The sequence below is a fragment of the Pleurodeles waltl genome, chromosome 8 (genome assembly GCF_031143425.1).
Source record: "Pleurodeles waltl isolate 20211129_DDA chromosome 8, aPleWal1.hap1.20221129, whole genome shotgun sequence".
NCBI classification, from domain to species: domain Eukaryota; kingdom Metazoa; phylum Chordata; class Amphibia; order Caudata; family Salamandridae; genus Pleurodeles; species Pleurodeles waltl.
In genome coordinates this window covers 1,515,643,756-1,515,665,532 of record NC_090447.1, presented here as the reverse complement: position 1 = coordinate 1,515,665,532, position 21,777 = coordinate 1,515,643,756, and the positions used below count along the sequence as shown (strand labels likewise).

The following is a 21,777-nucleotide window of genomic DNA, read 5'->3' as shown; positions in this document are numbered from 1 at the left end:
TCAGGGTACTCCAGCCCTAGATCTGTATCTTTCAGCTTGAAATTCCACATATGTGTGCAAAATACTTTGGGAATCAGGCAGTTTACCCACTACATGGCACCTCTCCCCTCTCTTGCACTCTTTCATTAATTCCTCCCTCCTGTCATTATTTACATTTTCTATATCAATTCCATCCTCTAGTTCTGTACTTTCCTTTGTTTTTTAATTCATTTTTCTCTTGTATTTGCAGTGTAATAAAGCCAACTGTTCATGACAACAACGATGGGACATACAGTGTCTCATACACACCTCACGCTCCAGGAATGTACACAGTCGGTGTTTGCATTAAAGGGCAGCACGTGCAGGTGAGAATATCTACGCTGGTGCTCCGTGTACAAATCTTTTGTGTTGCATGGATGAGCAGACTTCTGTACTTTGTTTAAAATGATTGTGTCCAGGCAGTCTCTGAGTATGTGGGCTGTTTGTGCAATGCTTACAGCATTGCCTCTGAGCACTTATCATAATCTAGCATGTAGATTTGGTATTCGTGAAAGGTAGATTTAGGTCTCACAGAAACATCAGAAGTGGCAGCTTCTGTTTCTGATACTTATGTGAATCAAGTTGCCCAAGTGGGAGAAAAGTCATTTAAGACTACTTATTCAGCACCTGGCCTTAGGGGAAAAATGCCAATAAAAGGCACTGAATGTTTCCTACTCAGTGGTGGTCTGGTACAGATGGAAACATACTTTAAAAACTGGGGTCCCCAGGAGATCATGTTTGCATCGAAGCCTGCACCACTGGGAAGTTAATAAATGTAGTTTTCTTACTTTAGAAAAATCCTGTGGTTTTAAGCTCAAGAGGTCTATTTAGAGTCAGTCATTGCTTGATCGTGGGTCCGTCAGGCATGAAGGAAGGAGATCAAAAATGTGTGTGTCTTGACCGTTCATCCTAAAATTCATTCTAGCAATTTATCCAACCAAGATGAATTCAGAGCATTTGCTACCCATAAATATTCACCTTTAGCATTTGCATGGAGCAGTTCTTTGTCCTCGTCAATAGAGGCTCAGGATAGATTTTACTTCAGTGGTGTTGTGTGGATTACTGGCCTTAAGTCCATCTCTGTACTCTCCCTCTCTGTACTCCTGGCTAGCAGCAATTTGACCCAAATGCTCCAGTGGTTGCAACCAATCCATTTCATACAACCCCCTTATGGATGCATAAATCTCACCCTAAAACAAGTCACAGCTCTATTGACAATATGTTGACTCAACATTCAGAGGATCGCCTTTGAAGGCACACATATTTGTAAATAAGACATTGTAGGAAAGTAGCCTCTTTCTAGCTTGGCTACCCCCACTTTTGGCCTGTTTGTCAGTGTTTGATTGCGTCTACTGGGATCCTGCTAACCAGGACCCCAGTAGTTATGCTCTCTCCCTTAAATTTAGTTGTTGGTTACTATTATCACAGTATTTCACCCACAGTTGGCACACTGGTGCCCCATTATAAGTCCCTAGTATATGGTACCTAGGTACCCAGGGCACTGGGGTTCCAGGGATCCCTATGGGCTGCAGCAGTTATTCTGCCACCCATAGGGTGCCCACACAAAGGATTCTGCAAGACTGCCATTGCAGCCTGCTTGAAAAGGTGCAAGCACTCTTTCACTGCCACTTTTCACTACACCATGTCACTTATAAGTCACCCCTATGGGAGGCCTTCCAGCCCGGAGGGCGGGGTGCAAAGTACCTGTGTGTGAGGGCACCCCTGCAACAGCAGAGGTGCCCCCACAAACTCCAGGCCCATTTTCCTGGACTTTGTGAGTGCAGGGACACCATTTTACGCATGCACTGGTCAATACCTATGTCCAGCTAAATAATGGTAACTCCGAACATAGGCATGTTTGGTCTCAAACATATCGGAATCATACCCCAATACTTTTTCAAGTATTGGTTGTATGATTCCATGCACTCTGGGGGCTCCTTAGAGGAGCCCCAGCATTGCTACCACAGCCTTCTGAGGTTTTCCAGGCAGCACCAGCTGCTGCCACCTCACAGTCGGGTTGCTGCCCTCCTGCTGCTCGAGCAGCTTAAGCCCAGGAAGGCAGAACAAAGTATTTCCTTTGGGAGAGTGGTGTTACACCCTCTCCATTTGGAAATAGGTGTTACAGGCTTGGGAGGGGTAGCCTCCCCAAGCCACTGGAAATGCTTTGAAGGGCACATTTGACGCCTCTTCAGGGGTAGTAAGCGCTATATAAATACGATTACAATACAATACAATACATTTGGTACCCTCCTAGCATAAACCAGTCTACACCGGTTCAGGGACCCCCAGTCCCTGCTCTGGCGCGAAACTGGACAAAGGAAATGGGAGTGACCACTCCCCTGTTCATCACCACCCCAGGGGTGATGCTCAAAGCTCCTCCAGAGGGTCCCTGGGTTTTACCATCTTGGATTCAAGGTTGCAGGGAACTCTGGGAGCATCTGGGAAGCCAGTGCCAGCAGGTGACGTCAGAGCCCCCTCCTGTTAGGTGGTCACCCAGCTAGGTGACCAATCCTCCTTTCAGGGCTATTTAGGGTCTCTCCTTTGGGTGGTTCCTCAGATTCGTATTGCACCCTTCACTTCGACTTCTGGCCGAAGAAACTGCATCTGGACCCTTCAGGACCCTACAAACTGCAACAAAGATGCAAGACGCCTTCTGCAACATTGTATCTCCCTGCTCTTTCCAGCAACTGCAACATTGCCCAGTCGTGCATCCTCTAGGACAGACCGTCTTCAGCCTGCATCAGAAGAAAGAAGGAATCTCCTTGGGGTGAAGGAGTCACTCCCCTGCTTCTGCAGGCACCAATTGCGATGACCACCAGCTGTGTGGATCCACTTTCCTGGAGAGCTGCGTGGATCCTGCATCATGGTTGGTGGACTGAAGTGGTCCCGACGGTCCTCTCTTCCAACTTTCCAACTTTAGTGGAGGTAAGGCCTTGCTTCCCCGCACAAGACAGTAACCCCGTGCACAGCGTGTTTTGCAGCTGCCAAGGCTTGTTGGCATCTTTTCTGCAAGATCTTCAGGCATCTTGAAGCTCCGGCCCCCCAGCACTCTATCCTGCGACGCATAGCTCCCTGAGCGGTTCTCCGGCGGAATGGGAGCCTTTTTCGTAGTGCTGCGTGGGCCTCTTCCTCGACTTTCGTGTCCCCGTCACTTGGGACTCCTGTGGGTGCTGCCTGGGCATCTGTGGGCTCTCTGTGTTGCTGAGTGCCCCCTCTGACCTCCTCTTCTGGGTAGAGTCCACCAGGTCCTTCCTGGTCCCCTGCTGCTCAATTTTCTGCTAACCACGAGTTTTGCACTGTTGTGGTACTTACCTTTGGGCTTTCCAGGTACCGCCAGCTCCCCTCTACACACTACACTTGCCTAGGTGGGGGACCAACTTTCACATTCCACGTTCTTAGTATATGGTTTGTGCTCCCCCAGGCTCATTTCTAACCATTGTGATTTTCACTAATTGCACTGTTTTCTAACTGTTTGTATGCCTATTTCTGCATACTAGTGTATATAATTTGTGTATTACTTACTTCCTAAGGGAGTATAGTCTCTATAGTATTTTTGGTATTTGTGTAACCAAAATAAAGTACCTTTATTTGTGTAACACTGAGTGTTTTCTTTCATGTGTGTAAGTACTAAGTGTGACTACAGTGGTATTGCAAGAGCTTTGCATGTCTCGTAGGTAAGCCTTGGCTGCTCATCCACAGCTACCTCTAGAGAGCCAGGCTTCTACACTACACTAATAAGGGATACCTGGACCTGGTATAAGGTGTAAGTACCAGAGGTACCCACCAGGCCAGCCTCCTACAGACATCCATCCTGACATTATAAACAGAAGCTACCACTATTTCATTCTCTTCCATTACATCACCACCTCATCTCTCTAACGAGTTATCCAAGACAGAACAAGCAGCTTGCTTATATTGTAAAACCTCCCAGAGTTTAGTAGATTGGTCCTGCTGGCAGACAAACATTCCACTTTACCTGACATTTTCCCAGCACCCTCTGGTTTCAACAATCTCTAACCATAACACACTATGTTTTCTCCAAATGGAATTCAATTTAACTGCTATCTTTTACTGTTTAATTTATGCAATTTTGTTTTTATTCACTATGAACCTTGGCATAATATTCTGCTAACTAATGGTGTGCAGCTCGCCCTTATCTTCAGTAACTGGTACCGTCCATTGTTTTATGACATCCTTTCCCTGCTTGCAAATGTAACCTTTCCATGGGTTATTAAGAACTTTGGCAAGGGACCACCAAGACTAATGGATTCATTAGAGTGATATCATATTTTTGGGACGTAAGGTGTGACTTTGCTAAAGTAGATGCTCTTCATCGAAGTTGTTTATTGAATAATGCCAGTTTTTATGATAAATACTGGGAGACTCACAAGCGTCATTTGAGTTTGGCCTTGAAAAAAGACAGGTGTTGTGCAACTTGTGTGGGCTGTTCCATCAGTTGATGGCTGTTCTTTAATGTAATTTGCTTATAGGATTTTCTATTAAATATATGTAATTTTCATGTTATTTGAAGGCGGTTGATGAATTGCTATTTGAAATGTATCCAATATCATCAATGCACATAGGGTGATTTATTGAAAGTGTAAAGTTAACATTAAACTGTCAATAGACAAAACTTAAAAAGAAACTGCATTTCGAGTATAATTTCTGGTGCCTTTTATCGTTATAATGAATCCTTACGGAGCTGTCTCAGACACATGTCCATTGGCTCGGTAGACCTGCCGACAAGGGCAGAAAGGCTTTGGAAGACAAGCCCAGCTCTCATTCTTCGGCAGGATCTTGAAACGAATTGTATCACACTGTAAAGAGGTGTATTTTTAGGAGATTATCGAACTGCAGCATGAAACGTCTGTGAGAACAGTTCCCTGAAGGGCATTCCACTGTTCAGCTTCAACCACAACTAACAAATGGCCACTCACCTCAGTACTTCTAAATATACCTGGGTAGATTATAGCCAGTACAATATTTTGAATGTGAGGCAATCTGAGACGTCTTCAGTATTTGGTACACAGAACCAGCCGTGGCAAAGTCAACTACTACAAGTTCACTAAACCCTCCACTGCATCCAGTGGAGAAATATCCTATCCATGAAGACTCTGAATCTCCACCTCCCTTTGTAGGGCTCTGCTATGCGCATCTTTCTTTAGTTTAAAAGCAAGCAGCCTATGTAAGGCTTCAGCCATGATGCAGTCCTCATGGGATTGTAACCCAGAGGAAGGAGACCAAGGCTTAAACTCCAAGAAACAGGGAGGTAATTGGGAGGAGGATGTGAAATGCTAGTTTGTGGGGTATTGAAGTTATTGATGCCTGCGTGTGAGCAGGCAGTTCTAAACTTGCTGGTTAGTTTTAAAGAAAAGGGCAATCAAGGTACACGGATAGAGGCGGATCTCCTATTTACTCCTCTGTTGACTCTTTTTTTGCTTTCAGGGTTCGCCTTTTCTCTTGACTGTGAAGAGTAAGTTCCGCAAACACTCGGGCGTGTTCCACTGCTGCACCTTTTGTTCCAGCGGGGGTCAGAAGGACGCTCGCTGTGGATGCGGGGGATCCATGCCAGGTAAACGCCACAGATTTGCTCATTACATCCAGTAACTGCCGCGCGAGTCCTGAGATCATCCCATGGTAAGATGTGGGCATAGGGTTCCTGTTTAAAGGCCAAAGGAAAGACCCTTCCTAGTATTGGTTATGTTGAGCGGAGAACTTTGGGCCCAATTTAGAGTTCAGCGGATGGGTTACTCCTTCACAACGGTGACGGATATTCCGTCCGCGCAATCTAAATCCTAAAAGAAACAATGGGATTTAGATTTCGGCGAATGGGATATCCGTCACTGAGTAACCCCTCTGCCGAAATCTAAATCAGGCCCATAATGTGCACCGTTGCGCCTCCAGTATTTTTGTTGATGAAATAGTGAATCCTCCATGCTGTGTCGAGACAATTTGATGCTGCTTTGTAACTAGACTCTTGACCAGTGCTTGGGATGACGTAGAAGGAATGCTGCTTTTTCCCCAGTCTCCCCAGTGTTATGTGATGGCAGTCAAATATCGCCAGTCACAGAATGCTGTGTTACACCCAACCGTTCACTCAGTGATCACCGGGCGTTGCAATGGATGATGGTTTTTGATGGCGGTGAAATAACACTGTAGTTAAAGACTGCTGTGTTACACTCTAACCCCACAGGGGGTTATAATGCATTCAATGACTGCGTGCAGTCTTTAATTGTAATTGTAAACTTTTAAAGGGTTAGGGTGCAATGTACCGTTCTATGACTACAGCCGTCCTATGTTTGCCGTCACAAAGCATCTGGAGGGTTACGATATAAGTAACGTTACTGAGTGCCAGCGATCCTTGACTGCCATGGTCCAGCCTATTTGTGTTTTCTGATGGAAGACAGAATGTGGGCAGTCATAGATTTCTACATTTCACCATTCATTCATTCATTCATTCGCATTTATGAAGCGCGCTACTCACCCGTAAGGGTCTCAAGGCGCTGGGGGTTGGGGGGGGGTGTCAGTGCTCAAAGAGCCAGGTCTTGAGCTGCCTCCTGAAGGAGAGGTGGTCAGGTATGGTGCGAAGGTGGCTGGGCAGAGAGTTCCAGGTCTTCGCTGCCAGGAAAGAGAAGGATCTTCCTCCGGCGGTGGCTTTGCGGATGCAGGGTACGGCTGCCAGGGCTTGTCCGGTCGAGCATAGGGTGCGCGGAGGAGTGTAGAAGGAGATGCGGTGGTTGATGAGTTTTGGTCCGAGGTTGTGAAGGGCTTTGTGTGCGTGGGTGAGGAGTCTGAAGGTGATCCTCTTGTTGACTGGGAACCATACCCCCGCTTTAGTTTTCAGCCCACAGGGAAGTCTTGGATTCCTTTATGAGAGGACCCTCCCAACCCCCTTTTCCATAACTCCCTACTCTTTTTGTTTTACATCTAGTGCTCTCTGTGTCCTTGTGTCTAAATCCATCAGTCTGTTTGTGTTTTGAGGCTTAGCACTGAACACCATTTTCTCACTTCTAATGACTTTCTTCTGATTTTGTCTTCTGATTTTGGCAGGTGGCTACCAGGGCTGTGGTCATGGACACAAAGGACACCCTGGACGTTCGCACTGGTCCTGCTGTGGAAGGACGCTTGAGAACTCGGAGTGTGCGGCGATTGCAGGAGACAGTGGGCACAGGAGCTTGCTAAGGACTGTAGCCATGTAAGCCTTTGGTGCCAACCCAAGTTGTAACAAAGAGCTGCATGTACCACCCGAACAGGGCTAAATCCCTTAGCAGGTGCCTTTCAACTTCACCTTTCGAGCTTTGAAAACCCACCAGACAAGATGTGGCACCAGTGGAGCTCTCCAGTCTGTCTATGTTTAATCAAAGTTATATGGATGGGAACAAACTATGCAACAGTACCAGAAGTGCTTCATCATATGGCCCAACTACTGGGAACAGATACCCACATGACAACAAAACAGGGCTGCCTTAACCTAGGCAATTGACTTGGTTTTCCTTTAGAGGCAGCCTTTGAAATATATTCTCTTGTTTCAGAATTCGTGGCAAAAAATATTTTGAAAGCGCAGGCCCTAAGGTGAGGAAGAGGTAGTTCCAAGGCATATGACGTCAAGCGTTTACTGGTGTTATCCATGTAGTTCATGAGCTCACATTCCCGCAAGCAGGTAATAAGATTGGGAGGGCATCCTCCTATGGCTGATAAATTGAAAATTATTTAATTGAGTAATGTAACCTAATATTAACACTTTCTGATTATATTGATGCAGTGGCAAACAGTATTTAGCTGTACATAAAAACAACGTATTATTATTTTATTTTTATTAATCTGGCTAGGTATGTAGTGGCAAGGAAATTCCTGGCTTATAGTGGTGTATAGAGGGATAGAACATGAGATAGATGGCCCTTGTTAGGTCAATATATAAACTTTTGGGGTTGCTGGAGGGGCTCTGGGTTCAGTAGAAGAACCTGGGTAAAGAAACCTGGGGCCTTGTAAGGAATTTGGTAACCGTGACAGTGAGACTGAGCACAACACTTCTGACTTTATTCTTTTTGAATGTCACTGGTGTCAGGGAAATGCCATTTCCTCCTTCGTTGACCTCACAGTGCAGCACCAGTCAACCAGCGTGGGTTAGTTAGACTTGTACTAGGACCCACGTCAGTGTCTTCATGAGGGCAGGGCCCGGCTTTCTAACACTTCTCTGCTCAGTCAGTCTAGGGCAGTGTCAAAGAGTTCCTCACCCACCCCACCACCACACTCTTAGCCTCACCACAGTGGTGTAACGCAAAATGCAGAATGTCAGGTGGGGCCCAGGGGTCTCAGATCGCACAGATATTCATTAGTCTTGGGATCAATGGGGCCCACCTATTCTGCAGGGGCCTGCATTACGTCCCTGCCGTGGACATGGGTATCTTTCTGGGCCTTTGTCTGCCAGCGATGTTACACGAACAGTGTTTCTTGTGTTTTTTTTCTGCTTGGGAAAGCAGAGTAGCTTTCCCAAGCGTTTAAATGTTTCTTGTTCCATGCCACTGCATGCATTCTGCCAAGCGTGCAATAGTATGGCTTAAGGGCTGAGGGGGTCCTGTTCCAAAACAAGGAACCATGGTGGGCCCTCCACACCGTGGGGGCAGCATGGACCTCAGTTATGTCCCTGCCACACCACCAACACTACACTGGGAAGCAGGGGCCAATCACTTACTCGCCACCACCACACTGCTGGGTTAGGGCCGAGAGCCCTCACCAGTCATCTTCACTGAGACACGGGTAACTCGCTCTTGTTCGGTGCAAGAAAGGGGAACATTCAGATTGAGTTGTTGGTCATGACTGTAGCTCGAATGTCTGCCACTGCAGTGGTAGGTTACTGTGATAGAACATGTTTTCTTTCGCACTGAGGAAAAAACAGTTGTGCTGGCAGAATGCTTGGAAACCTGTCAGCCACTGGTAATTGCTCGGGGAGGCATTCCATTCCATTGTTTTTGACCCACTATGCCACTTCAGACAGAGACTAGCTATATACCAACCAGCTATGGCTGTGCTCCAATAGGAAGAGTAGTTCGAACTGCCAGCCTTGGTTGCCACTGATTTCATACATAAGGAACCCCTGTCCGGTTTGAACAACTCTGACCTTTTCGGTAATGTTTACCTTGAGTCCTGTGACGCAGGGATTGGGAGGACCCGCGTCCGGGCATGCCCATTTCACAGAAAAGTGATGGGTGGGAACCATGCTAATGTCTTGCTCGCTGGCTATCGCTCGAGGTTTGTCACATTGTAACATTGCGCACGAAAGATCAAGAAATATGATTGGTCCGAAAGGCCCTACAAGCTCCTCCCCTGTAACCGTGCTTGATAAATTGGCAGTGGCAAAGTGATCAGTAATGGGGACTGTTCAGCTGAAGCTGTAAATATAGCTCACAAGATTGAACCCAGTTGGCAGAGATCTTTCTGTAAGTTGTATTGCACTGGTCTGAATCTCAATCAGGCTGACTCAGCCTTTCATCACAGCAAGTGGGATAGAATCCACTCTGTTGAGTAGTAAAGTCTATTGTTTAGGTGCCAAGTGATAACTCTGCATGGCCTTTCTTTTGAGTAATTCAAAGACTTGTTTCTACGTGGAGAGCTGTCTTGGAATCACCAAATCCATTTTAGTGCCCAGGCGTAACCTCTGCAACAGATGAAAACCTCTCTTGTGCGAGGTAATTGATTGAGTGACACACTTGTACTAGTATATTTATGTCTCTTCATGCTTCAGTTGATGGAACTTAACATGGACATTGTCTCTTGAAGTGCACAAACCTTACTCTGGAATAGAGTGTGTTGTGTACATGTTCTGGTCCATAGCTCAAGTTACCAATGAGTGCTTTATTTGTACTTGCATTGTGCCAAAGCTGGATCCATTCTTTTAGTTCATATTGTGTCTTTTTACTTGACATGTGTTCTTTGTCTCTTTCACTCAGTTCTGTTCAAGTTATTACTTTGCAAATCTCTGATTTACTATTCAACCTTTTTATCTCTGCATGTGCAGGAAGGAGTTGTTACGAGAAACCAGCATCTCAGTGATTTTGGCTGTATTGGTGTTTTGCACTCTTATTGTTTACATCTGTTTGTCTAGCAATTGCTTTTTTAAACTAGGATTTCTAGTATCCCACGTCATGGCTGCTTTGGTCTTAACTGTATCTAGCTGGAGTTCCCAGTGCGTGTCCAGTACTGCAGTCCAACCATCAGGCTACTTTCATAGTATACTGTTTACAATTCGGTAGCCATGACAATCTGATACCAGCCACAAGATGAGTGACTGTAGCTGTGTAGCAGCATCAGCATCCTTTAATGTTCCCTTTCTTCCCATGCATTGCTAGGCCTGTGAATCACCCACAATCCTGAACTGAGTTGGAGATTTGATCCCTTCTTTGAGGTTCCAGTTCTCCTTTTTGTGACAGTTCACTCACCATTTATGACCAGAATTCTCACCTTGTCAGTGTGAGAGTTCTGTTGTAGCTCTGGCAACTTATTGCCCCTGTGTTGTGACTGTCTTTTGTGTTGGTTCAGCTTCTTAAATCATATATTTTGTTCTTGTTCTGTCCCTTGGACCAAGTACTTTCTACCTTTTCTGTTAGCAAACTGGAAGTGTGGATGTGGCAGTGGAAAGTTTTAGTCCCAGTTTTGATCTTGTAGATTTGTCCAAGGCAAGTATTGTTTGTGCTTGTGTCAAAAAGTAATGTTAAGCGTCTTTGTATTTTTTTTTTTTATTAATGATATTGGGTTGGAACGTATGTCTGTAAGCGGTGACGATTTTTCAGATGGGCCAAGGCGCCTTCCACTGTTAGGGCAGTCATCTCGGTATACACGGTTTTCATACGTCAGTTAGTGGCCATGAATCAGATTTTCAGTTATTGTTCCTAAATGGAGTAGTTCTTCGTGCCAAATGTATGAATGAAGTGGTGTATCAATTATGACGCGTTCTGGACATGCTCCCCACCTATGTGCACAGCGTCTCAAATGCCATTTCAGTCCAGTATTGGGAATCTATTTTGTCAGCTGAGATGTCTTTTATTTTAGTCTTCCAAGCAGTTATTGTGTGTCAAGATTAGCCTCTACTCTTTTCCACTTTGTTTTCAATATTGAGGAGCTGTCCATTGAATATCAATTAAAGTATGGAAAGCATTTCAAAGCTCCAGAGCTTTATGTTTTTGAAAGAAAAAGCCAATTGACTTAGTTTTAAATGATCCAAAGAATTGATGGCCTGGTTTAGCAGAAGGCAAGTGAGAGTTCAAATTTTTCACTGATTACCTGATATTGAAACCACATCAAGACGAGGTGCTATGTGACGCCTTCTCTCCCATCCATGATCAGGGTTCTCGTCAGTGCTGGAGAAGCTGCTGAAGTTCTTGACACCTGCGAGAGGCGCTCTAGGTCTGCAGCAGACATAACCAGCACATAACATTTAAGATTTCACGCAGAAAGGTTGGCACAACCTTATTAATTCAAAATCTACATGTTCTTGTGCATGCTCCACCTCTGAGCCTTCGACCCTGAAGTTAAAGTGAGTTTGCAGGGTATGCCTTCTACAGGGTTTCCTTCATTAAGATTTAAGAAATTTGTAAACAGGTATTAGCTGCAGTAGGTCAACCATCAAAGGTGGCGTGATCCTTGCTGTGCTGTCACCCATGTAGTAAGAGGCTTGGGGGTGAGAGATGGCATATCTGAAACCGTACGCTGCCTTTGCTCTGTGTTCATCCAGGGTTGCACTGTACCGGACTAGCTCGTTAGACCTGCATGCCTCCTAGGGTCTTCCCCCTTCACAGTTCAGCAGCAACAGCGTAAGGATTTTCTCTGGCCCTCAGGAATGTATCAGCCAAGTGGTCCAGTAAGGTATGTTATTTCAGCCAGAAAATGGCCTGTAAAGTCACAGCATCCAAACTCTGATTATCAAATGCTTACAGAGTTTTACTATAGTAGAGCCAACTAGTCTCAGCACCTGCCTGTCAGACTCCTCAGCTGAACACCTCTTCATTCACACGGCAGGTTTAGGACATCATTGCTTAATGTTCTGGTAAAGCACAAACAATAATATACACACAGAGCAGCCAATGCCTCCTCTCATTCTTTTCAGTGTGGCACACTTAGGTTTCTGACATCTGATTTTTAGTAGTGTTTTGCTGACTTACTTATATTTTTTTTACACTGACTTCAAAAGACAGTTCTCTAATTTGCTATGTACTCAGACTATTATATTGAAAACTTGATTTTAATTCTCTTTGTGCCTGAAACGCGTTCTTGTTCAATTTAAAATACTCTTGTTTTTAATGCCTTAAAACCATATCCTGTTGTGCTCAAAGTTACACTCAGTTCCTTGCCGAGCCTCAAGTATCTGGCAGTATTTTAGGATTTATTTTTATATTTACTGAAATAGTTCTCTTTAGTAAGTTAGTAGTCAAACTCTTACATTTACATTATGTCTTAATGACTTTAAAACACAATAGATTTTTTTTTAAAGACATTATTTTATTTATGCATCATTGTACATCTCAGACTAAATTTTTTTTAAAACTCTTAAATCATTTATTTTCTCTGTTCTATAGTCTATACAGGAAGTTAAGTATTGAAAATGTCACTTACCCAGTGTACATCTGTTCGTGGCATTAGTCGCTGCAGATTCACATGTTGTGCATAGCCCGCCATCTGGTGTTGGGTCGGAGTGTTACAAGTTGTTTTTCTTCGAAGAAGTCTTTCGAGTCACGAGACCGAGGGACTCCTCCTCCTTGCTTCCATTGCGCATGGGCGTCGACTCCATCTTCGATTGTTTTCCCCGCAGAGGGTGAGGTAGGAGTTGTGTGTGTTAGTAATAGTGCCCATGCAATGGAGTGAATAAGTATCTACCAATTAAGGTTTAAGTAATATATTTACAAATGTACAAAGTTGAAGATAACTTCCAAACGGCTACAGGCTCCCGGGGAGGCGGGTGGGCACATGTGAATCTGCAGCGACTAATGCCACGAACAGATGTACACTGGGTAAGTGACATTTTCAGTGCGATGGCATGTGTAGCTGCAGATACACATGTTGTGCATAGACTAGTAAGCAGTTATCTCCCCAAAAGCGGTGGCTCAGCCTGTAGGAGTGGAAGTAGCCTGAAATAAAGTTCTTAGTACGGCTTGACCTACTGTGGCTTGTTGTGCAGATAGCACGTCTACACAGTAGTGCTTAGTAAATGTGTGAGGCGTAGACCATGTGGCTGCCTTACATATCTCGTGCATTGGAATATTCCCTAGGAAGGCCATGCTAGCGCCTTTCTTTCGGGTTGAGTGTGCCCTTGGTGTAATGGGCAGCTCACTTTTTGCTTTAAGGTAGCAGATTTGGATGCACTTAACTATCCATCTGGCTATACCCTGTTTTGATATTGGGTTTCCTGTATGAGGTTTTTGGAATGCAATAAACAGTTGTTTTGTTTTTCTGATGTCTTTTGTTCTGTCAATGTAGTACATTAGTGCACTTCTGATGTCTAATGTATGTAGTGCCCTTTCAGCTACCGAGTCTGGCTGTGGGAAGAACACTGGCAGTTCTACCGTTTGATTTAAGTGGAACGGTGAAATAACCTTTGGTAGAAATTTAGGATTGGTTCTTAGGACTACCTTATTTTTGTGTATTTGGATATAAGGTTCTTGTATTGTAAACGCTTGAATTTCACTTACTCTTCTTAGAGATGTGATGGCGATGAGAAATGCAACCTTCCAGGTTAGGAATTGTATTTCGCAAGAATGCATGGGTTCAAAAGGTGGACCCATGAGTCTTGTTAAGACGATGTTGAGGTTCCATGAAGGAACGGGTGGTGTCCTTGGTGGTATAATTCTTTTGAGGCCTTCTATAAACGCTTTAATGACAGGTATCCTAAATAGTGAAGTTGAATGGGTAATCTGCAGGTATGCAGATATTGCTGCGAGGTGTATTTTAATGGAAGAGAAGGCCAGGTTCGATTTTTGTAAATGTAGTAAGTAACCCACTACATCCTTTGGAGATGCGTGTAATGGTTGAATTTGATTATTGTGGCAGTAGCAAACAAACCTTTTCCATTTGCTTGCATAGCAGTGTCTAGTGGATGGTCTTCTAGCTTGCTTTATGACTTCCATACATTCTTGGGTGAGGTTTAAGTGTCCGAATTCTAGGATTTCAGGAGCCAGATTGCTAGATTCAGCGATGCTGGGTTTGGATGCCTGATCTGTTGTTTGTGTTGTGTTAACAGATCTGGCCTGTTGGGTAACTTGACGTGGGGTACTACTGATAGGTCTAGCAGTGTTGTGTACCAAGGTTGCCTTGCCCATGTTGGTGCTATCAGTATGAGTTTGAGTTTGTTTTGACTCAATTTGTTTACTAGATATGGAAGGAGCGGGAGAGGGGGAAAAGCGTACGCAAATATCCCTGACCAGTTCATCCATAGGGCATTGCCTTGAGACTGCCTGTGTGGGTATCTGGATGCGAAGTTTTGGCATTTTGCGTTCTCCTTTGTTGCAAATAAGTCTATTTGAGGTGTTCCCCAAACTTTGAAGTAAGTGTTTAGAATTTGGGGGTGAATTTCCCATTCGTGGACCTGTTGGTGATCTCGAGAGAGATTGTCTGCAAGTTGATTCTGGATCCCTGGAATAAACTGTGCTATTAGGCGAATGTGGTTGTGAATTGCCCATTGCCATATTTTTTGTGCCAGGAGGCACAGCTGTGTCGAGTGTGTCCCCCCCTGTTTGTTTAGATAATACATTGTTGTCTGTTTTGACAAGAATGTACTTGTGGGTTATGATGGGTTGGAATGCTTTTAACGCTAGGAAGACTGCTAGCAGTTCTAGGTGATTTATATGCAGCTTTGTTTGATGTACGTCCCATTGTCCTTGGATGCTGTGGTGATTGAGGTGTGCTCCCCCACCCTGTCATGGAAGCATCTGTTGTTATCACGTATTGTGGCACTGGGTCTTGGAAAGGCCGCCCTTTGTTTAAATTTATACTGTTCCACCATAGAAGCGAGATGTATGTTTGGCGGTCTAACAACACCAGATCTAGAAGGTGACCCTGTGCTTGTGACCATTGTGATGCTAGGCACTGTTGTAAGGGCCTCATGTGCAGTCTTGCGTTTGGGACAATGGCTATGCATGAGGACATCATGCCTAGGAGTTGTAATACCATCTTTGCCTGTATTTTTTGTGTTGGATACATGGTTTGTATAACTTTTAGGAAATTTTGAACCCTTTGTGGACTTGGAGTGGCTATTCCCCTTGTTGTGTCTATTGTTGCTCCTAAGTATTGCTGTACTTTGCACGGCAGAATGTGTGATTTTGCATAGTTGACGGAGAAACCGAGTTTGTAGAGGGTTTGTATGACCTGATCTGTGTGGTGTGAACACTTTGTCAGTGAGTTGGTCTTGATTAGCCAATTGTCTAGATACGGGAATACGTGTATTTGCTGCCTTCTGATGTGTGCAGCTACTACTGCTAGGCATTTTGTAAAGACTCTTGGTGCGGTTGTTATACCGAACGGCAATACTTTGAATTGGTAATGTATTCCTTTGAATACGAACCTTAGGTATTTCCTGTGCGAGAGATGTACCGGTATGTGGAAATACGCGTCTTTGAGATCTAAGGTTGTCATGTAGTCTTGTTGCTTTAGCAATGGTAACACTTCTTGTAGCGTGACCATGTGAAAGTGTTCTGATTTGATGTAGGTGTTTAGTGTTCTGAGATCTAGGATTGGTCTCAGTGTTTTGTCCTTTTTTGGTATTAGAAAGTACAGTGAGTAAACTCCTGTGTTTATTTGTGTACTTGGTACCAGTTCTATTGCGTTCTTGTGCAGTAATGCTTGAACTTCTATTTCCAGAAGGTCTGAATGCTGTTTTGATATATTCTGTGTTTTTGGTGGTATATTTGGAGGGATTTGGAGAAATTCTATGCAATAACCATATTGGATAATTGCTAAGACCCAAGTGTCTGTTGTTATTTCCTCCCAAGATTGGTAATACTGACTTATTCTTCCCCCCACTGGTGTTGTGTGGAGGGGATGAGTGACCTGTGAGTCACTGTTTGGTTGCAGGTGTTTTTGGGCTTTGAAATTTTCCCCTGTTTCTAGGGAATTGTCCTCCTCTGTACTGGCCCCGAAAGCCTCCCCTTTGGTACTGTCCCTGGTAGGTAGACGGTGTTGAATGTGATGTACTGGCTTGTGTGGTCTGACCCCGAAACCCCCCTCTGAAGGGTGTTTTGCGGAAGGTGCCGAAAGTGCCTCTGCCCTGCGGGGAATAGAGTGCGCCCATGGCCTTGGCAGTGTCAGTGTCTTTTTTTAGCTTCTCAGTTGCCGTGTCCACTTCAGGTCCAAACAATTGTTGCTCATTGAATGGCATATTGAGCACCGCTTGCTTTATCTCCGGTTTAAAGCCAGTTGTTCGTAACCACGCGTGCCTTCTTATGGTTACTGCTGTGTTAATTGTTCTTGCAGCTGTGTCAGCTGCATCCATAGAGGAGCGTATTTGGTTATTGGAGATGTTTTGTCCCTCCTCAACCACCTGTTTCGCCCTTTTTTGTAAATCTTTGGGTAGATGCTCGATGAGGTGCTGCATCTCGTCCCAATGGGCTCTATCATATCGCGCTAGGAGCGCTTGAGAGTTAGCGATGCGCCACTGGTTTGCAGCTTGTACTGCGACCCTTTTTCCGGCTGCGTCGAACTTGCGGCTTTCTTTATCCGGAGGTGGTGCATCGCCTGATGTGTGAGAGTTGGCTCTCTTGCGAGCCGCCCCTACTACGACTGAAGCTGGTGGCAGTTGTGAGGTGATGAAAGCAAGGTCTGTGGGCGGTGCTTTATATTTCTTTTCCACCCTTGGTGTTATTGCTCTACTCTTGACAGGCTCTTTGAAGATTTGCTTTGCGTGCCTTAGCATTCCTGGGAGCATAGGCAGGCTCTGGTAGGTGCTATGGGTGGAGGAGAGGGTGTTGAAAAGGAAGTCATCCTCGACAGGTTCTGAGTGTAGCGACACGTTATGGAACTCTGCTGCCCTAACTACCACCTGTGAATACGCTGTGCTGTCCTCTGGTGGTGAGGGCTTGGTAGGATACACCTCCGGGCTGTTGTCTGACACTGGGGCGTCGTATAGGTCCCAAGCGTCCTGGTCATCTTGGCTCATGGTGGTGTGAGCCGGTGAGTGTGACGGAGTCTGTGCCGGTGATATGTAAGTTACAGGTGGAGGAGAGGGTGGCGGAGTTACCTTCTTCACCACTTTTGTTTGTGGTGCTTGTTCCTGTGTTTGGAACTCAAGTCTCCTTTTTCTCCTAATAGGGGGAAGGGTGCTGATCTTCCCTGTTCCACTCTGTATAAAGATCCGCTTTTGAGTGTGGTCTACTTCAGTGGACTGTAACTCTTCCACGAATCTATGTTTGCGTAATTGAGAGGACAGTGATTGCTCCTCTGAATATGAGCTGGTAGTTGGCTCGGTTGCCGGTCGTTTCGGCACCGAAACTATGTCCTTACTCGTTTTCGGCTCCGAGGCGACTTTTCTCTTTTTGGGAGTCGAAACCTCTCGGCGTCGATCCTCCTCGGTGCCGCTGTCTCTGCGTCGAGCAGCTTCGGCTCCGCTGTCTCGGCGTCGATCTTTGTCGGCAGCACTTTCTCGGTCCCGAGATTGCTGCGTGCCTGTGTCTCGACCCGAGTCGGACGATCTCGGCACTAGTTCGGCCTTTTTCGGTGCCGATGGGCGGTCACCAACTTTATGGGTTGAGCCATGGCCTGCTGGCAGTGGCGTCCCCTGGGCCTTGTGTTTTCTCTTGTGTGCTGGCTTCAACGTCTTACTCACTGTTTCGTGGACGTCGAGTTCTTCCGAGTCCGATTCATGGATAGAGAAGGCTTCCTCTTCTTCTCCTTGTTCCTCGAACTCTCGGTGTCCTGTCGGTGTGGACGCCATCTGTAATCTTCTGGCGCGCCGGTCAGGGAGCGTTTTTCGGGATCGAAACGCACGACAGGCCTCACAAGTTTCTTCCTTGTGCTCGGGCGACAGGCACAGGTTACAGACCAAATGTTGGTCTGTATATGGGTATTTGTTGTGGCATTTAGGGCAGAATCGGAACGGGGTCCGTTCCATCAGCCTCGATGTTACACGCGGTCGGGCCGACCAGGCCCCGACGCGGGATCGAAATTAACCCGAAGGGCTACCGGAGCTCTTCACGATTCGATTCGGTGTCGATTCTATCTAACCCGATCCCGAACGCAACAATACCGACGCAATTTTCCGAATTTTTAACTATCTTTCTGTCCCGAAACCCGGAGCGAAAAGGAACACGTCCGAACCCGATGGCGGAAAGAAAACAATCGAAGATGGAGTCGACGCCCATGCGCAATGGAAGCAAGGAGGAGGAGTCCCTCGGTCTCGTGACTCGAAAGACTTCTTCGAAGAAAAACAACTTGTAACACTCCGACCCAACACCAGATGGCGGGCTATGCACAACATGTGTATCTGCAGCTACACATGCCATCGAACACATATTATCTACACTTTACTGTAGCAAATCTAAATGGTCCATGGTAATCCGTTCCCCACGCGGTCTCCTTCAGGAATTGTAGTGTTTTCCCCTAAAATTGGTACACAGACGTAAGTTGGACTCACCTTCCGAATAAAGAACATCTGGTGTTTAGCTTTAGTAAGTCCAAGCAAACACTCTAAATCAGTATTGTCCAACCTTTTTATCGCCGCGGACCGGTAAATGTTTGATAATTTTTCCGTGGCCCGCTTGTCCCATTGTGTGACAAGCGGGCCACGGAAAAATTATCAGACATTTACCGCCCGCCACAGTGGGGCGGCCCGGTGCCGATTGATCCACGGACCGGAACCGGTCCGCGGCCCGGGGAACACTGCTCTAAATAGTATCTCATTAATGAGATAAAAATTTTATTTTCTACCTCACATTTCAGTAAGTGATTATATTTTTTACTTGTTATATCATGGAGTTTAGTACCAGAGAACATCAAACATTAGCAGTCTCAGAATTTGCCTGGGTTCTGCAACAGGCCACAGTTTGCTGATGAGTGATGTTGGATTCATGACGTGCCATATAACACTGCATGATGATTACATCGTCCTTGACTTGGACTGACACTCGCAGTTCTGTTGCATTTATGGTAGTGACTGGGCCCACACTCGCAGTCTGTGTTTTAGCTGTGCCTTACTATTACTGAAGCACAGATTTGTTCTGGCTACACCTGTAGCTTCCCAGACAGTCCTGTCTGAGTGCCTTTCTATGCATGAGGTGTGATTCTTTCCTACTGAAAGCTGTGATTACTGTGCCCAAAAAAGACTTCAGTTCTTTTGGATTCTGTGCTTTACTCTTATTGAAGCACAAATCTGTTGTGGCTATGACTATCTTACTATACACGAGGTGTGGATCTTTACTGCTGACAGCTATGAATTACTGTGTCCAAAGTACAGTGTGTTACTGTCATTGAAGCACAGCTCTGTTCTGGCTTACTTTATCTTACTATGCATGAGGTGTGGTTTTTACTACTGACAGCTGTGCGTTACGATTATTGAAGCACAGCTCTGTTCTGGCTATGACTATCTTAGCATGCATGAGGTGTGGTTCTTTACTACTGACTGCTGTGCCTTACTATTATTGAAGCACAGCTCTGTACTGGCTACGCCTTTGCCTTCCTATTATTGAAGCACAGCTCTGTTCTAACTATGCCTTTATCTTACTGTGCTTACTGTGTGGTTCTTTACTACTGACAGCTGTGCCTTACTATTATTGAACCACAGTTCTCCTCTCTCTATGACTATCTTACTATGCACGAGGTGTGGTTCTTTACTGCTGACACCTGTTCCTTACTCTGTCCAAAGTACAGTGTGTTACTATTATTGAAAGCACAGCTCTGTTCTGGCTATGACTATCTTATCATGCATGAGGTGTGGTTCTTTACTACTGACAGCTGTGCCCTACTAATATTGAAGCACAGTTCGGTTCTGACTATGCCTTTGTTACTGTGCATGCGGTGTGGTTCTTTACTGATGACAGCTGTGCCTTACTATGTCCAAAAGTACAGTGTGTTACTATTATAGGAAGCACAGCTCTGTTCTCGCTTACTTTATCTTACTATGCATGAGGTGTGGTTTTTACTACTGACAGCTGTGCGTTACTATTATTGAAGCACAGCTCCGTTCTGGCTATGACTATCTTAGCATGCATGAGGTGTGGTTCTTTACTACTGACCACTGTGCCTTACTATTATTGAAGCACAGCTCTGTTCTGGCTGTGCCTTTGCCTTACTATTATTGAAGCACAGCTCTGTTCTGGCTATGCCTTTGCCTTACTATTATTGAAGCACAGCTGTGTTCTGGCTATGCCTTTGCCTTACTATTATTGAAGCACAGCCCTGTTCTGGCTATGCCTTTGCCTTACTATTATTGAAGCACAGCCCTGTTCTGGCTATGCCTTTGCCTTACTGTGTGTGAAGCACAGCTCTGTTCCTCTCGTGTGCCTTACCTTGCATGCGGTGGGGTTCTTTACTACTTGCAGCTGTGATTACTGCGGCTGGAGCACATTTCTCTCGGTGGCTGTGCCTTATTATTCTGTTCATGCTACGACCATACACATTGCTATGCACCAAGTAACAATCTTATTCTATCTACGAAGTGCAGTTGTCTTCTAATTGTGACTAGGTCATAATGAACACCTTTCAGCTCCAAGAGACAAAGCAAATGGTATAATGCGCTATATTTATGTGGTCATTATTATTCTGTCTGGCTGTGCCTTTGGGAACCAGACCCACTCTTCGGTGTGGTTTCTGACTGCGCCTAACTATGCCGGAAGCACAATTCCATTCTGCTGCTCTCTGCTTTGCCACGTCCCTGCAGTTCAGGCATTGCAAGGCACAGCCATAAGCAAAATCAGATCCTCCTCAGTACATACAGCTTCTATCTTCTAAGATAACATAAACATGAATGTGACTGGTACAGAACACCCAACATGAGAACAAGCAGAAAAAAGCTGGAGACCAAGTAGGATCTGTGGCTGCTTCTCAGGGAAAGGAGATGCAGTTTGTGTAGCTATATTGTGAGTAGAGACAGCTACCATGTTGCACACATGTATGGAGAAACCTGGGGTGTGTCATCTAGACAATTGCACCAGAATTACTAACACCATGAGCCTTATTTACTGACGCTAAGCTAGGAATCATGGTCTTAAAACTGCTTTATTCAGGGACAAATGCCTTAAAAATAAGGGCCATATCTTTCCTCGCATCGAAAAAACTAATGAAGGAGGACAAAATACAAATAAGGGGTTTCCTCTCTGATAATGCACAAAACATGTGGTACCTATTTATGTTTTCCAAGGTTAGAAAGTATAAATGTGGCAGCTTCTGCAAATTAAACTTAATGTTAAAATGCAAATGATGGAGTATTTTTATTTATGCAATAAAACATAAGAATTACCATTTTACTCCTGACCTGGACCCATCTTTTTGATGAGAATGGACATTTTGAATTCCAAAATAAAGATGGACTTTTGCTGCGTGTGGGATGGTGAGTTGTGGTGTTGGAGTTATGTTGCGTTGTTGAGTATGGCACATGATGAAAGTTTGTAACACACTGCCTCTAGTGTCTGAACTCAGATCTGTGAAGTGGTTCCTTTGAGATGAAGATTTTATTTAAAATATATCCAAGAATTTGTGTTTCCAGTGTGATTTCCTTCAGCTCGCTGGATATTTGATGTGGCTAGACTCAGCACATCCCACATAAGTGACAAGTTAATTGGGACAATT

General features: G+C 45.1%; 1 protein-coding gene across 3 annotated transcripts in view; it reads left to right on the top strand.

Annotated features, from left to right (window-relative positions):
* The window catches only part of TRIM45 (tripartite motif containing 45), an 83,282-nt gene extending 61,827 nt beyond the window's left edge, over positions 1-21,455 (top strand). For all 3 annotated transcript variants that reach the window (XM_069202810.1, XM_069202811.1, XM_069202812.1), the window contains exons 5-7: positions 230-344; positions 5,464-5,590; positions 7,069-21,455. In XM_069202810.1, the coding sequence (XP_069058911.1) occupies positions 230-344; positions 5,464-5,590; positions 7,069-7,217 (391 nt within the window). In that variant the 3' untranslated portion in view covers positions 7,218-21,455. The remainder of the gene's footprint in view (positions 1-229; positions 345-5,463; positions 5,591-7,068) is intronic.
* The last annotated feature ends 322 nt before the right edge of the window (positions 21,456-21,777 follow it).